The sequence below is a fragment of the Marmota monax genome, unplaced genomic scaffold, assembly GCF_021218885.2.
Source record: "Marmota monax isolate L192 unplaced genomic scaffold, Marmota_monax_Labrador192_F-V1.1 WCK01_AAM20220418_F8-fsc00156, whole genome shotgun sequence".
NCBI lineage: Eukaryota > Metazoa > Chordata > Mammalia > Rodentia > Sciuridae > Marmota > Marmota monax.
In genome coordinates, this window is record NW_026694013.1 from 2607601 (window position 1) to 2629613 (window position 22013).

Here is a 22013-nt window from a genome sequence, read left to right on the forward strand (position 1 = left end):
ATATTTCCATTTATTTCTAGATGTATTTTCTCTGTTTGATTTCAATTTGACATTTCCATTTAACTAAAATTGAGAATTTGAGAATTATCGTATTTTAATTTTTTGGAATCAAATAAAAGACATACCACATAGAACTTAGCTTTGTGGTTTGACAGCTGTGAATTTACTTGTCCAGCTTTAGACAGTATTAGACCTGGGACTTATCAATATTTTGGCAAAAATAAAATATACCACTAATCTAGTGAACTGGACTGTGTTTTATAAGGCAAAAACTCTCCAAAAGTAAAAAAAAAAAAAAAATGCATATATCTGTCTTTTAAAAACAATTTAATTTTCAAAACTTTGGAGTTAAATAAGTTACAATAAATGATGGTTATGAAAACTGTGAAAATAACACTGATATTTATTTATCAGATAATGTATAAATTATCTTTATTTTGTTCTTTTTTGTTTTTTCTTTTTAGATACACATGGCAGAATATTTTGACATGTTATTTATTTTGTTCTTCACATCAGTAAGTATTTTGCGAATTCATCTTAAGTTTCATCAATGATTAAAATTTGTGCATACTTCCAAATGACGAATATTATGGTCTCACCAGATTGTAGCTGGGAGAACTACAATTACTCAGTATATAATAAACAAAGATATCAAGATTTTAAATATATTGTTTCAGACTAGAAAAACAATATTTTTTTTTTCACCACTAAGTATGAACCACAAAATGGACAGTAATATGTCTGGTTAAAAAAAACACCTCACTTTGCATTGAAACTGTCTACGTGATTAGAAGACTTTTTGATAAAACTGTAAGACTTTTTGAATTGTTATTTTTGGAACTGGTAGACATGAGGAAAGAACAATGAAAAAGGTTGCATTTGTACCTTTATTGCACATTACTGCATTTTTGGCAGACTCTCAGACACACAAAAGAAAATAAGATTTCTTATTAACATGTTGAAAAATGCTTCTACATTGTAGAAATATGACAAAGGAAGCTGTTATTAAAATACTCAGTAGACATTTTAAAAATAACAGTGGTATGCAGAAATTAAGGGAATTTTAAATTGACTAATTCAATCAACATATTTATATATTGAAAAGTGAAAATTATGATTTAGTTGTATATACTGTTTCAACCATGTACAACGTAAGTGGATTTCTCTATAATCCTATACTCAACATGCCATTGAGTCATTCATGCTACATGTCTATCTTGGACTAATTTAAGTTCTAACAATGAATTTATGTATTAAAATGAAGAGGTCATAATCAGACAACTCTGTATTATAATGCTCATGTAGTCTCTTACCTTTTTATTCTTAGTTTTTTTCTTTTTCTTTGGTTTACTCTTAACCTAGCAGGCAAGAAATAAATCATTTAATATGCAGCTCAAAGTATACAATGGGTTATTTTGCATGCTTCTAACTACTGATAGTTTGTCTTTTACTACTATAAATCATATTTCTTTCTAGGTTTTATGGAAACATTTATTTTTATTTTAATCTTAGTTTTTTGTCCTAGACAAATCAATAACGTATAAAGGAATAGAATATTCTGTCAATAAGTAGACTAAGGATAAATGTTTTCAAGTGCTCACTTGAACACATGCATGTGACCAACAAAGAAAGAAAGCACTTTTATTTTACAACTTTTTTTTGCTGTATTGTAGTGCTGCTTATCCTATAATTCAGATATCTAGATATGTGAGGAAGAAAGCACTTTTAAAAAAGCAACATATTCATGTTCATAAGATGAACGATTAAGTCCATGAAAAACTTAGTGACTATATAATAACTTTTGCCAGTTATTAAGAAACAGAGATTCTACCCTAGATGATTTAAATTCTACTTTTGTGCAAGTGGCATTGAAATATTTCAATTTTCTCTTTCTCTCTGCTCTATATCCCATTATGCACTCTTTTTCTTTCTGCTACTCTTCCACTTAGACTTCCATTAATAAGGAAGAATTGTACTCAGAAATCTAGCATGGAGCCTGGCACAGAGTAAAGTGTTCAATAAATGTTGATAAAATAAATGTTAATGGCAGGAATTATTATGGAAGAAAGTACTAAGGAAAGATGTATTCCAATTCAAGTTCTGTGTGAACACAGTTAAATATAAGCTAAAATCATAATGCCTTAAGTATAGTACACACAACTAAAGGCCCAGATTAAGTTTTTGAAATTCAAATATTAATGAAAGCTTATACTTCCTGGAGATCTTTAATAGATTCTGTTGAAGATTCACTGGGTATCGAGGCTCCATCTTTACTCATTTCTGCTAACTGTATTTCAGGGTTTGATTTCACATTTATATTATATTCCATGAATGGTGGACTTAGTTCTTCCTCTTCATTCTGCAACTCTTCTATTTCAATACCTAATTTTTAAAGACAAAGCACTCAGAATCTAGATGCAAGCAATTTTAGTCTCTTATTATGATTATAAAAATGCTTGCCTAAATATCTGTATGTGTATATGTGTATATATAACATATGCCAAAAAAAGAGATACAGAATAAATTTTACTTTTTCTAAATACTAGATAAAAATACAATGTCTATCAATGATCAAATAATAGGTACATATAATTAGCCTGGAATTAATCTGTATGAACCAAAATGCTATGATATTTTGTTGGTATCGTAAGTAGACTGTAGTAGAACTTAAGTAGACACAAAATACTGTTTCTGAGTTTTGACACTGACACTGTAAATACTGTAACCAGTATTATTTTAGGATACAAATCAGAAACATAAAGAAGATAAGAAGATAAGGAAAAGTTAAAATATCTGTTTTTTCTTTTTCATAAGAAGGATATCAGCCCCTTATTATGTGCTCTCTTTAACACTGTTCCTTGTTATTGCCACAGAGACTCAGCCCAAAACTTCACCTGGATGGTCCAACATTTACCTCTAAACAGATCCTTTTTTTTTTTAAAGCTGAATGTTAATTATATTTAAAACAACAGCAACACAAAAATGGAAATAAAAAGCCAGGTATAGTGTTGTGTATCTGTAGTGTCAGGTACTTGAGAGACAAAGACTTAAGCTCAGGAATTTGAGAGGCCATAATGGGGAAATTAGGAAAACCCCATCTCAAAAAAATAAATAAATAAATAAATAAATAAATAAATCAAATAAATAAATAAATGGAAGTTTAAAAATACATTAACTCACTTCATCACCTGGCCAAAAAAATAAAATAAAAATAAAAATAATACAACTATAAACAATGAATTGTTAATCAGATAAAGCTGTACATGTTTGACAACACATAGTACGTCAAGAAGGTAGGCATTTTTGCCTGCTGAAGCGAAGCATCTGGTAAGTAAAAAGTTAAAACATCATCCTTAGGTAAAAACCTGAAGTATATGTACTAAGACCAAGGTTCATTCAAGATTCAGCTGGCCAGTATTAATATGAACAAATGATTTCCCAAGCTTTTAATAAATAGGTATAGTTTACAGTTTATTAAACAGTTAATCTGACCAAGTATAAATCCTATAGCTATCCCTTAGGTATCACAAATTAAAAGATCACTCTTAATCACTTTATTGTTAAATATACTTACGTTGACTGCCAGTTATTGACTGCAGAGCAATTCCTATGGTATACAAAAAAATAAAAATAAAAAAATTTAGATGTACAACTACAAATGCTACCAACAAATGTCTGACTAAGAAAAGAGTAAGATTTTTATACAGCACCAATTCATTCTATAATTAACTATAAAAATAGCAATTTATGGTCATCAAAGCAATTTAGATAAGGCACAACCTAGATTATCATATAAAAATTATAAGCTCTGGGCTGGGGATGTGGCTCAAATGGTAGCGCGCTTGCCTGGCATGCATGCGGCCCGGGTTTGATCCTCAGCACCACATACAAAGATGTTGTGTCTGCCGAAAACTAAAAAATAAATATTAAAAATTCTCTCTCTCTCTATTTCTCTTTAAAAAAAATTATAAGCTCATGATTAAAGAGAGAAAATTACACAAAAATTTATAGTTGATAAGAGAAAAAGCCTAGAAAATAAGTGCTTAAACAAAGCAACAAATTCCTTATTATTAATTTAAGGCCATGAAGGGAAATTGTCAATTAAGAAGTAAATTTCCATTGAAACTTTGTGATTTTTTCTAAGCAATCTGAATTATTCTGATGAGCACTCACTCTTCTTGTCTGTTAATATTTATTGAGCACTTATAATATGCATCAGGCTGTGTTAATCTCTAGAGATTGAAGGGTGAAAAAAAAATAACAACCTTCATGGAGATTTAGTGAGGACAATGGTATTAATCAAATAATCACAGATAAATGAATAAAAACTGCAAGTTTAATAACTGAAGAAAGAGAAGAAAGATACTAAGAAAGCCACTATTAAAGGAACTTGATCAATAAGCTCTTCAGACCATACAAGTAAAAACTGCTTGAAATGCCTGAAATTGGCACTTAAAGTCCTTTCCAAGTATTACCTCAATTTCATGAGTTTTTGCTATTTAAAATCTTAATACAGTAAATATATTTTGAAAAATAAAATTAGTAAGTAAATTTATAAATCAAGAATTCTTCCTTATTAATTTTCCCATTTCACTAAACTCAGTGTCTCCTCACACTTATAAAAAGGCTCTCAAATATTAATCAAATAAAGCTATTCCAGAACCTTACTACCAGGACTGGGAGTGAGGCAAAGTAATTTTCTCTGAAGAAAACCTAGACCAGGTTCAACAATTACTAAAAACTTGGAAAATTGTACATTTAAATAGTATAGATGTGGTCATCAGTTACTCATTAGGCTAATAACTTGGGGACAAGAAACATTCACTCAGAATAGCAAGCAAGAATTTCAATGATGCTGACAGGCTTTGAACTCTACTGCCCAAGAGGAAATCTGAGAAGTAATCCTGGGATGTAGCGAAGAAAGTCCAAAGTGTTTCACATATCAAAAGACAAGTCTATGAATGGAACTGCTGAACTCAGACACTTCTAATATCTAATATTTTAATTACCCACAGCAAATGGATAGCTACTAAAATTTTAAAATAAACATCAAGGTTTGGCTGAAAAGAAGAGGAAAAGAAACATATACCTATTGTGTCTATAAAGGCATCCTCAAATCACACAGCACCTGTAATTCATAGTTTTAGGCATATTTACTTTTGGAGAAGTAATAAAATCATTTTATTTAAAAAATTTTAAAGCTGGGCATGAGAGTGCATGCCTATAATCCCAGTGACTTGGGAGGCTGAGGCAGGAGGATCAAAATATAGAGGCCAGCCTTGGCAACTTAGTGAAGCTCTAAGCAACTTAGCAAGAAACTGTATTAAAATTAAAAAATAAATAAAGAGGTCTGGGGATACAGCTCAGTAATAAAGAGCTCCTGGGTTAAATTCCAGTACCAAAAGAAAACAAAGTCTTAATAATTGCTTTCTCAATATGAAAAAAGAAATCCTCTTGAGTATGTTTTTTTCTATGAACTCCCTTCTACTTTAATGTCATTAATACCATTTTTTTTTGTTTCCTGCATCATAATATATTATTACATTTCTATAAATTTGTTGTTTTCCTCTGAAATATCCTTTCCTCATCTTCTTCATGTGGCAAGCCTCTATAGATCATTTAAGAATTCCTTAAATATTATATTTTCCAGAAAGCTTTTTAAGACTCCTTTGAGGGAGGACATCCCTCATATTCTGTAAATATCTGTAGTACCATAATTTCCATTACCACCTTCTTTTTTTTTCTCATCACCTTCTTAATGAGTCTATTCTACCAAGAATTCAACTTCACTGACTCTTCCTACCCTTCGCATTGTGCCTGGCACAGAGCAGACTTTCAGTGAAGATTTACTGACTGAAGTAAACAATTACTTAGTACCTTGTTGATAGCAGGATAACATCCTCTGGATGATTTCTGGTACTGGTATGCCTAGGTAGATGGATAGCTGATGGTAATCAAGGGAGATATTCTCAATGGGATTTTCCTTCACTTTGTCAATATCCTCTTGCTTCATCCCAAGGCGCAGAAGAATATCTGAAACTTTTTTCCAAATTGAACTGAATTGTGACTCAGTGAGACCATTCATCAAAATCTCACTAAGAAGGATATCCCTGTATTTGCACAGCCTCAGGATGTCTGCAGACTTAGAGAGATCAGAAGATGGTGGTTCCATATTCCAGCCTTTTTTTGGTGCAGGGAATACATTCAAATGTTTTATGAGAGCTAATAGAAGGCATAAGTCAAACTGTTTGGACTGTGGTAGCTCCTTGTTTGGAGGATAAAGAAGATGCCATGATCCACCCAATGGGTGATTGGTCCAAAGATGGTTGTAGTAGGATTCCAGCACATTCTTGTGTATAAGCAGCTCTTTTTTCAAAAGAGGGGGTGGCATAGCCTCATCAAATATTTGCCGGACAATGTCAGTACCAGAAATAATAATTATATGAAGCAGATGATAGAAATAATTATAATCAAGTTTGAAGATAGGCATTTCATCTGAAAATGAATTTTGAGAAGTCAAGACATTCCACATTAATGCTCGTTTTCTATGTGGCCTCTTGAATTACATTCTAAGCTCCTAAACTATTCCTAAGGAATGAAGCACAGCATAGTGCTTTGCCACAACTGGTGCTAAATAAACATGCTGCTTTCTATCTAGCTGTCAAAAAACTTTAAACAAAAACAATATGTACCCAAGCAAAAGCAATCATCAGAACCTTTCAACCATCCAAGGTTTCATTCAAGTACATGAGCTTTGGCAACCAAATGTCATCAAAGTATTAGGCCTCTAAAATTCCTAAAATTTTCCAGGAATGATAATTGCAATGTTTATACTTCACTTAAACAACTATACTTTATCCTAATTTTTAACACTATTCAATAGAGTTTCTATGACAAACATGTTTTATATTTGCATTGTCTAAAAATTGTCTAATACTGAGCACTGTAAATGTGCTTGAGGAACAGAGTGTTAAATTTTATTTAATTTTAATTAATCTTTAAACTATGCCATAGGCTGGTTGTTACCATATTAGAAAGCACATGTCTATATCAAGAAACATGAAACAATATAAATCCTTATTACTCAAAATGTCATCCACAGACTAAGAGCAGCAGCATCCACCTGGGAGCCTGTCAGAAATGCAGAATCTCAGGCCCCACTCCAGATCTACTGAATTAGCACCTGCATTTTAATAAAACCATTAGATTTTATTAAGTACATACAAATTCTTAGAAGCACTAATCTAGTAAACTTCATGTTTTTACACCCCAAAATAAATTTAATGATAAAGTATGTATGTCATTAATGAAATAAAATAGGCATGTGACTAAACTATTCAGTATTTTTCCAGTTTAGTAGTACTTCCACAGAAAGAAAATAGACTAAGATGAGTTAGAAAGTAGTAAGAATTTGGTATATGATAGTATTTGGTATATGATAGTATTTATTATCAATATAAAAATGTATTTATCATAGAATGTGGCTTATTTTATCCTTCTTGATTTTATGTTTTAATAAATTTTTAAATTAGTATTTATACTTAGTATAACTCATATATGCTGTGGACCTGAACAAAATTAACAATAAAATGACTCAAAGAGCTTTCTCCAGGTAGCCCAATAAAAAGCTGGCTGCTAAGAGGGATATCCATTTCCCCTAGCACAAAAGACTGCCACCAAACTAGTCTTCCTTGGGACCAAGGACCTGTAATATCTCTAAGTGCTGGAGAGAGCATTTCCTAGTACATTCCTGAATATTGGCACCTTAGTTTAGACTACTTGGCTCAGATATGAGAATGTTCATTTATCCCATGTTAGGATGCTCTAAATGCTGCTCTATCAAAAGGAAAAATAGTAACAATGGGAGAGGAGTTGGAGGAAAGCTCTGCAGGGGCAAATCTTATTGTGTAGTCACAGCTACCTGGCATGCCATACTCTAGAATGCCAAAGTAATATGATACCCATATACTGCTGATCTTTCGGTCTGTGAGTTCTAGCCTACACAAGGTGCTGCTCACTGATATAAACCCAAGTCAATAAAGCCAATAAAGGTGATGGTATGCTTGCTTGTTAATGGCATGACACTTTACAGAGAAAGTAAAATATGTTCACATACTTTTCAAAAGGAGTCATATAAAACTAAAATAATACCTTTTGTATTAAATTTTAAACTGATCTTCGGTCTTATATCAGTATCAGTTATTTTCAGAGACATCAACTTCTTATAACTGCAAATGGAAAAAATTAAGTTACCGTGAAATAATATAAAAGTCAGTCAATATTTGTGGTATAAGTATGGTTAAATGGGTATTTTCTTCTCCTCCTACTGGAAATGATTCAAAAGCAAAGGAAAAAATCGAATATAAAATATAAAATACCAACAAAACCACACGCATTTTCATTGTAATTAAGAGGCAAATAGTATTGGTAGATTCATACAGAAAAGAATCACGTAAAAAGTTTATCTGCAAGAAGGCTTTGTGGTAGCAGAAAAAAAGAAAAATGGCTTACATTGTCAACAAAAGCAAAAAATAGCAAACCTGGAACTTCTTGGCCTTCTCTTTTCCAAATTTTTTGGCAATAACTATTCTAATAGAACCCAACTTACTCATTGTTATGGTGTAGACACTAGGTGTGCACCAAAAGCTCATGTATTAAACAATGCAAGAGAGCCTAAAGGTGAAATGATTGAGTTATGAGAGCCTTTATCAGTGCATTAATCACCTGATAGGAATTAACTAGGTGGTAAGTATAGGTAGGTAGGGTGTGGCTAGAAGAGGTGTGTCCCTGAGGTTGTGTCTTTGGGCGTAGTCTTGAATGAATGAGTGGAACTAACTCTCTTTGTTCCCCTGTGCATGCAATGTCTTGAAATACTTTCCTCCACCACACTCTTCCATTATGATGTTCTACCTCATCTTGGGCCCAGAGGGATGGAGTCAGCTGCCTAAGGACTAAGACCTCTGAACTTTTAAGACCCCAAATAAACTTTCCTTCATCTAATCGGTCTTATTAGATCTTTTGGTCACAACAGTGAAAAAGCTGACTAAAACAATGTTTAGGATTTTGAAAATGAATAAACTGGCATACTATCAACACAAATAATTAGAAAAAAATTAAGTAGCAGCCAAATTTATTAAACATACTTAAGCACTAAGTAAATATTGCCATTAAGCAGATGGAAAAAATGTGTGGCTTGGCTTTGAAATGAACCCTCTCACAACAAACAAAACAAAAAAATACTTAACATTAGAATCTTTCATGACAGAAAGTTTAGTGTGGCTACTGACCGCTGTGAATTGATCTTATCTACAGCATCACCTATAACACTGCCAATCACCCACAACACTGAAAAAATTTAAAACTCTTGAACATTATGAAGTATTGGCTAAGACAATAAGTAAAAGGAATTCTGCTAGACTGCTGCTAGGGAGTATAAACCAGTAAAACCACTGAGGAAAACAGTTCAGCAAGATCTGATAAAGTTGAGTATATACACAAATGGACTAGCAATTCCAATTATATATATATATATATATATATATTTTTTTTTTTTTTTTTTTTTTTTTTCTGAAAAATGGAGACTTGTACAAGAATGTTCATTTGTATCACTAATGTTATAGTCTGAAATTAGATATAACACAAATAGCTGCCAACAGTAGAATGACTATGATGGCTACACATAAAGTTAGAACTATGAAATGAAGTAATAATAAGATTAAATTATATAAACATATAGCTTTAAAATGCATAAAACATAAATTTTCCAAATATATGAAGTTCAAAACTTTTTAAATTATCTTGTAAGTAACAATATATTGTGGAATTTATAAAAATGCTGATGAAACAAATTAAAAACAATAGCACAAAATGTAAGAAGATATTATTTTAAGATTTTTATGCTATATATGATGTAGTATAATATTTAAAAATGGACATGGTAAGTTGAAAATATATATTATAAACCCTGGAAAAATTACTGTGGGAGAAAAGATAAAACGAATAACCAAACCAAGAAAGAAAAACAACAAAAAGAAAAAACTGAAAACAATAAGATAGTAGATTTAAATCCAATCATATAAATAATTAGAAAATTTATATGGAATAAAAACTCCAGTTTAAAAGGCAGAGAATGTAAGATGAGATATCAAAAACAACAACAACAAAAAGCAAGACCTATGCCATCTACCAAGAAAACAAAAAATTAACTTAAAATATAATAACATATATATACATATATATATGAATACAAACACATATGCCACACAAATAAAAATCACAAGTATACAGATTAAAGAAAATTTTTAAAAAAGGTAAGCTGGAGTAGCTAATATCAGACAAAGATTTAAAGTAGGATTATTAGCAGAGACAATGAGAATGTTATATAACAGTAAAGAGATCAAATCATCAAGAAAATCTTAAAATGTATATACAGCATTTAAAAAAAAGCTTCAAAATACACAGACAATATAAAAAGATAAAATAACAACAGCAGCTTCAATATTTCCCCTAAGGAACTAAAAAAGTAAACAAGTAATTATTAATGATATAGAACACTGAAATGAAACTATAAAATACCTTTGTCTAATGTAGAGAATACTCCACATAAAAAGAACAGAATGCAGCTTGCAAATGCAAATATAATATTCATAAAAATATATAATATTATGTCTCATACAGCAAAACCCCACAAATTTAATTAAAAACTATAGAACTAGAAAATATATTCTGCAATCACATAAAATTAAAAGTAGGGACCAACGCCGCAGTCCGGCTGCAGCAAAATAACCGGGGGGTGACGAGCAACTTGTGTACATTGATACAGCAGGAGTGGGAGACTCTAACAGACCAATATGTAGAGAAACAGCTAAAATATTTCCCAAATACTTGGCAATTAAGCAACATTATTTCCAAATAACCATGGTACACACACACAGGAAATTAGAATACATTCTGAATTTAATGAAAATAATAATAATCATAAATTTTTAAGTACCAAAATACATGAGACATATTTAAAGCAGTACATGAGGTGGGATGGAAAGGGAGAGAAAAGGGAAATTGCATGGTAATGGAGGGAGACCCTCATTGTTATACAAAATTACATATAAGAGGTTGTGAGGGGAATGGGAAAATAAACAAGGAGAGATATGAATTACAGTGGATGGGGTAGAGAGAGAAGATGGGAGGGGAGGGAGGGGGGATGGTAGAGGATAGGAAAGGTAGCAGAATACAACAGTTACTAATAGGGCATTATGTAAAAATGTGGATGTGTAACCGATGTGATTCTGCAATCTGTATTTGGGGTAAAATTGGGAGTTCATAACCAACTGGAATCTAATGTATGAAATATGATATGTCAAGAGCTTTATAATGTTTTGAACAACCAATAAAAAAAATTAAAAAAAAAAAAAAAAAAAGAAAACTATCTTGAATTCAATAATAAAAACTTTCATCTTAAGAAAAAGAAAAGCAAACTAAAAACCCAAACAAGCAGAACAAGGAAATAACAAATAGCAAAAGTCAGTGAAATTGAAAATAAAAATGTGTAAGAGAAAAATCAGTGAAATGAAAACTGACTCTAAAAAGATTAGCACAATTGATAAATCTCTAGTGAAAATGGTCAGGAAAATAAAGACAAAAAATAAATAAATACTGTCAACATCAGAAATGAAAAAGGTGGTATATTACTACAGATCCAAACTCTCTGTCCAAAGACATCAGAAAACTGAACCCGTGGAACTACGTCCACTGAAGAAATGAGAGAATACAAGAAGGAAGAGATAGAAAGAGAAGATATCTCCAAACATCTAGCCAAATCTTGACTGCCATTATCCTACACCTGGGTTTGACTAAATGTGGAACAAACCAAAAGCAGTTCAGTTAATGGCAAAAGATCTGGACTGACACTGGAACCATTTTCCAAGAAAAAAAAGTCCACAGTTTACAACCAGCCAAGTGAACTGCCTAGCAAAACAAAAGTAAATTACTCACTGGAGAATAATGGAATTCAGAATCTCTACATTTATTATGCATTTACTTGGTACCAACTATATGCAAGGCTTTAAGTTATGTGCTGAGAATATATCAGTAAGATATAGTTCTTGCCCTCACAGATGTTAGAGTCAAAGGGTGAAGATAGCAAGAAAGTGTAATAAATTTGTGAATGTTTTGACAGAAGTAACAGCACTACATGATAGAAACACCTACTTTCATCTAAGTAAGGCTATCCAGTAGTTTTAAATAGGGAAAGTCAAAGAAGCAAAGTACTCCATGCAAGGCCCATAAAATAGTAAAACATTTTTACTTCCAAATAAAAATCTGGACATTGCTTGAGATGGCACACCCAAGAAACTAAAAGAAGCTCAGTATAGTTAATACACAGTATATAACTATAAATTTAGCAGAATAACAAGAGATGACACTAGTGAGTTCAGCAGGGTCCAAAATGTTTGAACAGCCAGGCTAAGGAATTTGAATTTAAATTTTAAGAGCAATGAGAAGATTATGAAAGATTTGCTATCACAGAAGTGATGTATTTCAATGTTTATTTTAGAAAAGTCCTACAGACAGCTATGTGAACAACAGTCTAGAGAAAGGCAAGGCTAGGAACAAACCTGTTAAGAAGCTGTTTAGAATTCCAAATAAGAAACAATGATAATCTAATTTAGTTAAAGGGGGCAGGCAGGGCAGAAATAAGGAAAAAGTTACAATATATTAAGAAGTCAAATTGCTAGAGGACTTTTAAGAGTTAAAGAGCAGTGTTGATAAAAAGATCAAGTGTTCAGTTTGGGGCATGTTGAGTATAGACATTTATGAAAAATAAAAGTAGAGATACTTGGGATGCAGGCAGATAAAAAGGTTAAGATTTTAGGAGAGTTATCTGTGCTAGACAAGATTTGAGTTTCATTAACTCATAAGTGAAAATATTGCCTTTGATATCTATCTGGGTAGACTGAAATGGTATATTGTTTTATACTTTAAATAAAAGAAAAAGAGAATCAGTGAATTTGAAAAACATTATATTGGAATTTTTCATTTTAGTAGCAATTCTCTATACCTCTATGAATTTCTAGCTTAAAAAATGTGTGTGTGTGTATTCAGCTTTTTAAAATACTTTTTCACCTAAGGAACCAGGAAGATTCTAATTGTGAGATCAGCTTAGAGGTCTAGATGAGCTTTGAAGAAAGATTATTATCAAACAAACTTAAATGTTAATTTTAAGAAAAACATGTTTCATTTTCTCAAGAGAAAAGTATCCACATAATTTATCCTTCCCTGCTTTACAATGTAAATGCATACAGCAGTGAGCACAGAAGGGGGAACAAAAGGCAATTCAATACGACTTTTTCATATATCTAAATACTACCTTAAAACATAATGGTGTTCTTTCTAACAGGTGACATAGCACAGAAGCAGCAACTAAAAACACATACATACTCAGAAAAAAGTAAGAGAAAATTTTCTTTCAAGCTTACCTTGCTCCTAAATTCTCAATGGTTATATATTCATCCTTTCTCACAACTTCAAACTGCAAATGATGGGAAAAAAAAAAGTAGCCCTAAAGTAGTTCAGTTTCCAAAATTCTTTAATGTTAGTTCTTAGCCTTAACACTTGAAAAGAGACAATCAGAGTAAAACCATAGTGAATATAAAATAAAGAAAACGTAACTGAAAGGTGAGCAATACATGGTCCTGTTGAAACAACAAATTAGAGTTGCCTTTAAAACAAATTCAACTTTATATCACTACACAATCTAAATAACAAATTTGAAAAATAAAAATACATATCTAAAGGTAAAGAAGTAAATGAGATTCATTTCTATTCAAATTTGTCATAATTATTATAAACAGATAATTCAATAAGATATTTCATTAATTAAAAATAAAATGTATACCATCTGTGTGCACTGTGACAAGTACTACTATAGGGGTTGCTCTACAGATATTTTCATAGGAAGATATTTACAGACTATAAGAGTTTCAGAAAGTAAAATTATTTTTAACTTTAGGTAGCAAAGAAGTAAATACATTATAATTCCTAGTTGATGATACTTTCCCTCATTCATATGCACATGGCATATTCATCTGTTCTCATGTTTCTGTATCCTTATTTTTAAATTTTTTTTATTCTTAAAGACCACTTAAATACTACTTCACATAAATCACATGAATAGAAATGGCAAAGAAATATGACTAGGATTCTATTATGATTACAAAATCTGTTTCAAATCAAAAAATATTATTCTTGTAAAGGAAACCAAGAAAAGTTTTAGAAGATACTCACCAAAATTTTAACAATGCCAGGTACATCACATTGTAGCATTCTTACCATGTCACCTGTACATCCTTCCTTCAAACATTTTTTCCCACTAAAACTCTAAAGTTAATAGAAAAAAAATAAAAATAAAAATCACTAATGTGCAAATGTGAGTAAATTTAAATAAATAGGTAGAAGCACCTGTTGCCAAATAGTAAACTAACAAGTGAATAAACATTTGGGAATTGTTCAGATAATCTATTTCATATCAACAAATACTCTATTTAAGATGTATGGTTTCACTTTCTTTTCTAGTCATTTCTATTTCCAAATGTGTAAAGAGCTATATTACAGCCTAAAATGTATTTGCTGTTCCAAGGAAAGCAACTTTATGTAAAATGTTCTAATTGAGGAAGTATAAAAGAATACTGAATTTCTTACTGAATACAGAATTACCAGATACTCAAAGATTCCCGAGAAAACAGAAAAATACAAATGTTGCATCATTCTTTTCTCTGACTCTGACTTTGCCATTATCTCTGGCTTAGTTTTACATTTCTTTTACTTCTCTTTTTAAGATTGAGCAATACTAATGGTCCTAATAATAAAAGAAATTGAAGAAGTATTTAAATACCACTTAAAAATGAATAGTAGTGCCTTATATAATTCTTTGTACAGTTTATAATGTCAGTTCCTCACAATAACCTTATGAAATAGGTTTACCTTATCCTTTAGAACTTAAAAAAATTTGTCTTGGAATGGCTACATTACCAGTCAAATGTAATAAAATTAATAAGTGTCTCAATCTGGAGTTGAACCCATATTTCCCAAGTCTATATCCAGTTTTTTTTATAATACACCACAATTTATAAGGTTTTCTTACTGTTTGCACAATATAAACCCTACAGAATCAAAATTAAGACCCAACTTATGGTCATTAACTCACTAAAGAAAAATACAGAATTGTGTTATGGCATTCCACTTCAATTTTAGTAGGAAAGAGGAGTATGATATGAGTAGAAACTAAATATAAACAAATCCAAATATTAAAACAAATTTGTCCTTGTTCTCAATGCCTAAAAATATAAATTATCACTGAGCATGGTGGTGCACATCTATAATCCCAGTGGCTTATCTTGGGAGCTGAGGCAGGAGGATCACAGGTTCAAAACCAACCTCAACAACTCAGCAAGGCTCTTCAGCAATTTAGTGAGACCCTGTCTCAAAATAAAAAATAGAAAGGGCTGGGAATGTGGCTCAGTAGTTGAGTCCCCCTGGGTTCAAATACCACCCCCCCGAAAAGAAATTATTCTTAAAATTGTATAATTATCCTGTGTATTTATTAAGCAGTTCTACTCTGATTTTATATCCTTTATGTGAATATATGGAACAATATTTCTATTCTTGTGTATAAACATCTAGAGGCAAGAAAATGAATTGTTAGAAATAACTAGGCAAAACAACTAGCAGAATACCTGCTACAAAGAGCTATTTAATAAATAATAATGAGGGATGAAGAATGGTGGGAAGATAAGCATCAGAGAGAAATGAGAAGAAAATGGAGAGAGGAAAAAACAGGGAAAATATACATAGGAAGAAATAAATAGAATGAAGACAAAATGGGAAAGGGAAGAAGAAGTGCTGTAGCAAAGTTTTAAGAAAGAAAAGCAAATATACCTGATCATGTTCACCTGGATATTTTAAATTCTTGAACTTTTTCCAACAAATTTTATGGAAATAAACACAGCAACTTTTACTGCACATTAACTGAAAAAATCCCTGGAAAAAATAAAAGTAAGCAATTGATATGGAAATAAGTAGTAATTCATGTAAGTACAAAAAATGCAAACTCCTCAAGTTACTTTTAAAAGTACTTTATCATAATGAGTTTTGCATGGCATTCAAAATTTACCTATAGAGATCACTGAAGAACTTTACATGTCATTTTTACAATAAAGACAGTTTAAAAAGGGCAATGATTTGAACAGGTCAATGTAATATTTTCCATATTCTATGTACAATAAAATAACAGAACCCAGAGAGTAACCTCTAACAAGGAAAATACAGTAGATCCCAGATCATCTTCATTTTTACATCTTCTTTTCTACCAGCTCCAACTCCATACCATTATTCTTTGAATCTCTTTTATATAACTCATCACTGCACCTCAGATTTGTTCCATAGTGACAGTTCCTGGGCTACTATGTTATCACAGGTATGGATATGTTTGTCCTTCCTATATGCTCTCCCTGGGAACTATAGCCCTATTTCTCCTTATGTAGGAATTCTGCTTATATTACAAATATTGAAGCTGCATGTCCAGGACTTTATTTTACCAGGCTTTCCTAGGAAATTTCAGCACCATAGTACCATGTTACCTAAACCAATACGGAACATGCTTTGTTTTGAGAACTCTACCTCACCTAGCCCAGGAAATATCTTGGCCTTCTTTTCTCCACCTTCTCCATTTGTTATAAACATTCCTTGCAAGTGAGACTGCAATTATCTTACAGAAGTGGTGTTTGATTTTGCACTGATAATCAATCTTCTTCTCCCATCTTATGATATCACCTAGTTTTATTCTGATTGATTTAGAGAGATCTATCAGAAGTATTCTGATTGTTGAATTTATTCAAGTTAAAACTCAAAGAGTTTCATTCCTTTCCCTTCTAGAAGGCCTACTGAAGAGGTAATGAGAACTTATTTAATATCATAATTACTGAGGAGTGACAACTTTTCTCTTTAGTAAAATGCTCCTGTTCTCGATTTCTAACATTTCTAATTATTAAGTAAAAAGAATTTCTAGATCATTTTCACTGTACGATAACAGGAATAATAGTTACAATTCTGTAGGTATGTGTTATAAAAATCTTAACAAAACTAATTATTTTTTAACTAACGTACAGATTGTGAATAATTATTGCTCATTCTGAATTGAAATTCTCAGAGATAATGAAACATCTTCTCAACTGCATGACCATTGTAATTAAGTTAAAACTCTTTTAAAATAATATTTCAGAACATAATGATATAATAATTTCATCTAAGTTAATTTTATAATCACATTAAAATACTCAGTAAAGTATTAAATATGGTACCTTATAATTGGTGTTCTTTAAAATGTCAGCTTCACAAGATCGTTCACAATCTAGATAACTACAAATGGTCTGTTTCATTATATTACTTTCAGTTGTCTTGATAAAATTATTGAGAAGATCCTAGATTTCAAAATAAAAAATATTCTCATGAATAACGATAAATTAAAATAACAATATTTCCAAAGTTTTCCTTAAGTAATGTGTCCATATCATATTCCCTTTTGAAGGATCTGCATTTTAAAAATAGTTAGAGAACGTATTTCCTACATGAAAAGTAAACAAAACTGTAAATACTGAATTTTACAGAGTGATAGAAACATGGAGAAAGGAGAAAAATATATGTTTGAAGCTATATTTCTTTTTTCCATCTAACCTATAGTAAAACACTTGGCATGTTCCTGTCAAGAATTACTTGCTTAAGAAATTATATATTATATATACATATATTTATATATATAAATAAAATATATATAAAATATATCTCAATATCACAATTGGGCCCTAGGACACTGGCAAAAGTACAGTACAAAAATATGCTTTCAACTGCCAAGAGTTACAACTTGAAATACAATTTCTAATTTTAAAATTGCTGAAAAGTGAAAAACACATTATCAGGTCTTAACTAATAAGGTCATAAACACTTATCCTTTAGAGGGATGGTATTAGAACATTTCAAATAGTATTACTGCTAATTTTCTGAGAGCATATGATTATTTCATGAATATCAGTCATTCAGGAAGATAAAGCTGAAAATCTTTGCAAGAAGGTAAAATGACAAAAATACAATATTAGAAATTCTGTATCTAATTATAAATATTATTTAATGGGTTCAATATACAGAGTATATGAATAATAAGCAGAAATAAGAGAAAACTAAAAAGAAATAATCATATACATAAATCAAGAAAATGTTTCAGAACCAAAAACATAAGTTCAGAACACTGGGGATACACAAGATATCCTTCAAAAACCCTCAGAAAGAAAATGGAAAGAAGACAATGCAACAGGTCACACGTAAAAGGCTGAAAACCATAATGACATCAGATTTCTCAAAAGTAATACTAGAATCTAGAAGATAACAGAAAAACATTTCTAAAAAATGAAGTAAAATTATTTTCAACCTATAGTTCTATGAGCAGATATAAGTAAAGTGTACAAAGGATAAATTATTTTGAGACTTAAAGTTCTTAAAAAATTTACTTCCTAAGGAAGCACTCTTCTATGGAAAGCTGCTGCAGGAGGTGCAACACCAAAACCAGGAGCAAAGTAGAAAGAGAAAACTTGAGTTCTGACACATGAAAGATTCTACACAGGAGAGAGGTAAAGGAAATCCCTAGGATAAGGACATTTAATAAAAATTTAAAACTACTAGTAAGATGGGAGCTGTTGTGTGTTTGTGTATGTGCGTAAGAGTCAAAGAGATGTATTTTGTATAAGAGGGCTAAACCTTTATAGTGGAAAGTCAAAATAAAACCTAAAATGGACAAATTTTTTTAAATAGCAGTACTTTCTTTGAAAAATATGTAAAAAACAAAGAAAATGACTAGAAACTTAGAAGGAGTCAAATATAGGGAACAGGAATTGTAGTTAGAGATGGCAGAGCAAGAACTCTTAACTTTTTGTCAAACTGCATATATTGTATTACATTGCATAATATAAAAATTCACTGACCATAATCTGGATAATATAGAAAATTATTTTAAAAGAAGGAAAAACAAACAGTAAAGATTATGCTGGGAATGCTTTAGGGTGATATAGTTTAATACCTAAAAAGTATACAAAATTATTGCTAATTAATAATTCAAAGTTAAACTTCATATGTTTATCACGACAATGCCAAAGGCCATTTATGAAGTCTATTGATAATGAAAAAGGTATATTAAAATATTCCATTGTAGGCTGGAAATGTAGCTCAGTGGTACAGTGCTTGCTTAGCATGTGTGAGACCTTGGGTGTACACAGATACACACACACCCACAGTGACTGGGATTTTTTGATTTCTCCTTTCAGTTGTCAACTTTTGTCCTATATATTTTGGGATTATATTACTAGGTATATATAAATTTTGAATTGTTTAGCTTCCAGGATAATCTAATCTCATTTTTTTAAAATGAAATGTCCCTGTTTAGTTTAAGGAATATTTTTGGCCTTAAAGACAACTAAAATATAAGGCTACAAAAAGGTTTAAAGGTAGAAGCTTGGAAAAACACATTCCATTCAAACATTAACCAGGAGAAACCTGGTATAGCTATTTTCATACTAAGTAAATTAAAAAGAAACCTACATGGCTTTGAATAAAAATTACCCAAAAGAAAAAGAATAAAAGTTCGGGGGAATGGGACTCTTACACTGTCTTAAGACTATAAACTGGCACAATTTCCTGAAAGAGCATATAGGAATATATTATCAACAACTTTACAAGTGTGTAAACACTTGTTTTACAATTCAAACTTAGAAAATTTATTCCAAGGGAATGATGTGAGAAATATGCAAAGATCACTTTATATTAAGAGTTAAAAATTGAAACGTTTAGGACAAACTAAATGTTTAATAGCAGGGAATGGTTAAGTTAATTAAGGTGGAACTGCAAAAATCATATTATATAAGAATATAATTACTAGAAAATTAAAACACTATAAATTTCCAGGCTACAAATATATGAATATAGTATAGCCAAGTTAGCAAAAATAAAGGTATAAAAAAATAAAGGATATGTGTTTATATGCATATATATATATGTGAATAGACATAAATGAAAATGTTAACAATTGTTTTTCCACTGAACAAATACATGTGAATTTAACTTTTATCTTTGGATAGTTTTACATTTTCCAAGTTTTCTGAACAAAGCATTTAGTGCATTACAATTTAAGTTAGGTAACAAAAAATAAATAATTAGAAAAAAATAATGCCATCTATTACATTTAGTTCTATTCATGAAGTACTAGACTAGTACGGATATTAACTTTCCTGTTGTGGAAAATGCTGCTACTCTGTACTTGATGAATCATACTTACATTATATATAGAACAGATAATGAAATCAAAGTTGTTTCTTAAAAGGTAATTTTCAATAAAAGAGGGTTTTCCATAGAATATAATGTAGTTTTTAAATAAAATTTACCAAACATGATTCCAATCAGTGAAATGAAATGTTATTCCTAAATAATTTCTTACTTTAAAAGTTGTAGGTAAATCTCCATCTTCTGTAGGATCTATGTCAAACCAATGATCACTTGTATCTCCTATTTCTTGTAAGCTTTTATGAAATTCTAGCAGTCCTCCATTATATCTGTAAGGCATTTTAAAATAGGTTAGTTTGAATGAAACTCTAATACTGTATGGTTTAAAAATGACATGACAAGTTATCAAGTTTGTGTGGTAAGTAGGGTTGTAATAACCTCTGTCATGCAAATTCTAGGATTCTCACCTGTGGAAGATTGGGCTGAAATATAGATAGAAGGGGAGGCAATGGATTATGTAGTGGCTCAAGCTTTAACAGTATGGGAGCCATAGTAATTAAAGACGTTAGCTTTGTTAACTGGATGGCTTTTTTTAACTCTCTTGTAGGCCCTGAAGAAAGAGACAGACACTGGTCAGCCAATTATTATCCCAGAATATACTGTGAAAGCCAGAAGACTCTAAGGTAGCATTTAAAGAGATTTTCATCTTCTGTATCCATAAAGATAATTTGTGTTAAAAGGGCCAGATTTTAATCCTAAAATGGAATAAACTGCAAATAAGACCTAATATATAAGCCTCTACAGACTGCAGCTATCAACTCAGTACACTATAAAACTAGAAGATAGAAACATTTAAAGAATTTTCATCTCCTCTAGAGATAAGGGTAGACTATGCTGCAAATAAGGCCTGGGATTTAGTTACAAGGGTAGAACAAAAAAAAAAAAAAAAAAAAAAAAAAAAAAGATCAAATGCATAGCCACAACAGGACTACTTTGCTAGGTCAGGGCTTTTGTGGGGAATGAGAGGATTCTGCAAAATCTAAAATGAGGATATTTAATGGAATGTGCTCAGAAACATTGACTCTCTAAATTCTGACTGAATCATCCAACTGGCAAAGACCGGTTTTTTGCTAAAAGACAACAGCCCCCTTTAACTTACAAACTATACAAAAACATGAGAGACACAAGTCTCAAAGGATGATGCCTTCCTTCTCAATATATTCCTCACCCTATAGTCACTACTTTCAGTCTAGTACATCTAGGGTCAAATATAAAAGGGTCAAAAAGGGAATAAAAAGGTCTCGGGAATAAAAAACTTAGATTCTAAGAATTGCAGAACCTACAGGTATGCACATTTAAGCAAAAACAAGTGTGGGAGTAGATCTCAAGAACGCAAAGCCAATGGGCTGGATAGAGGATTGTATACTGATATGAGACAACTCTTACAGAATTTAAAATTTACTTTCCTAGCAAGGATACCTGAAGTCAGTCCTGACATGCTGTTGAGAGGCTCCTAAAAATTTGAATGATGGCCTACAGTAAATGAAGAAGAAATGCTAAGCATTTTTTGGCAGATTACTGAAAGAGTCAGGAGGCTTGCGGAGGTAAGAATGTTAGAATGGACTTAACCTGGGCTATGGCTGTGGCTCAGTGATAATAGCACTTGCCTAGCATGCATGAGGCCCTGGGTTCAATCC

At 31.2% G+C, this 22013-nt stretch overlaps 1 protein-coding gene across 11 annotated transcripts in view; it reads right to left on the reverse strand.

Annotated features, from left to right (window-relative positions):
• Window positions 1–22013, reverse strand: part of Dzip3 (DAZ interacting zinc finger protein 3) — an 89025-nt gene that overhangs the window by 37656 nt on the left and 29356 nt on the right. For 10 of the 11 annotated variants that reach the window (XM_046464044.2, XM_058585474.1, XM_046464042.2 and 7 more), the window contains 10 exons: window positions 20531–20645; window positions 17355–17474; window positions 15934–16035; window positions 14284–14376; window positions 13476–13528; window positions 8152–8228; window positions 5878–6495; window positions 3575–3607; window positions 2213–2382; window positions 1314–1358 (listed from right to left, as the gene is read on the reverse strand). In XM_046464044.2, coding sequence (XP_046320000.1) covers window positions 1314–1358; window positions 2213–2382; window positions 3575–3607; window positions 5878–6495; window positions 8152–8228; window positions 13476–13528; window positions 14284–14376; window positions 15934–16035; window positions 17355–17474; window positions 20531–20645 — 1426 coding nt within the window. The remainder of the gene's footprint in view (window positions 1–1313; window positions 1359–2212; window positions 2383–3574; window positions 3608–5877; window positions 6496–8151; window positions 8229–13475; window positions 13529–14283; window positions 14377–15933; window positions 16036–17354; window positions 17475–20530; window positions 20646–22013) is intronic. The other variant, XM_058585475.1, reaches the window with a different exon arrangement.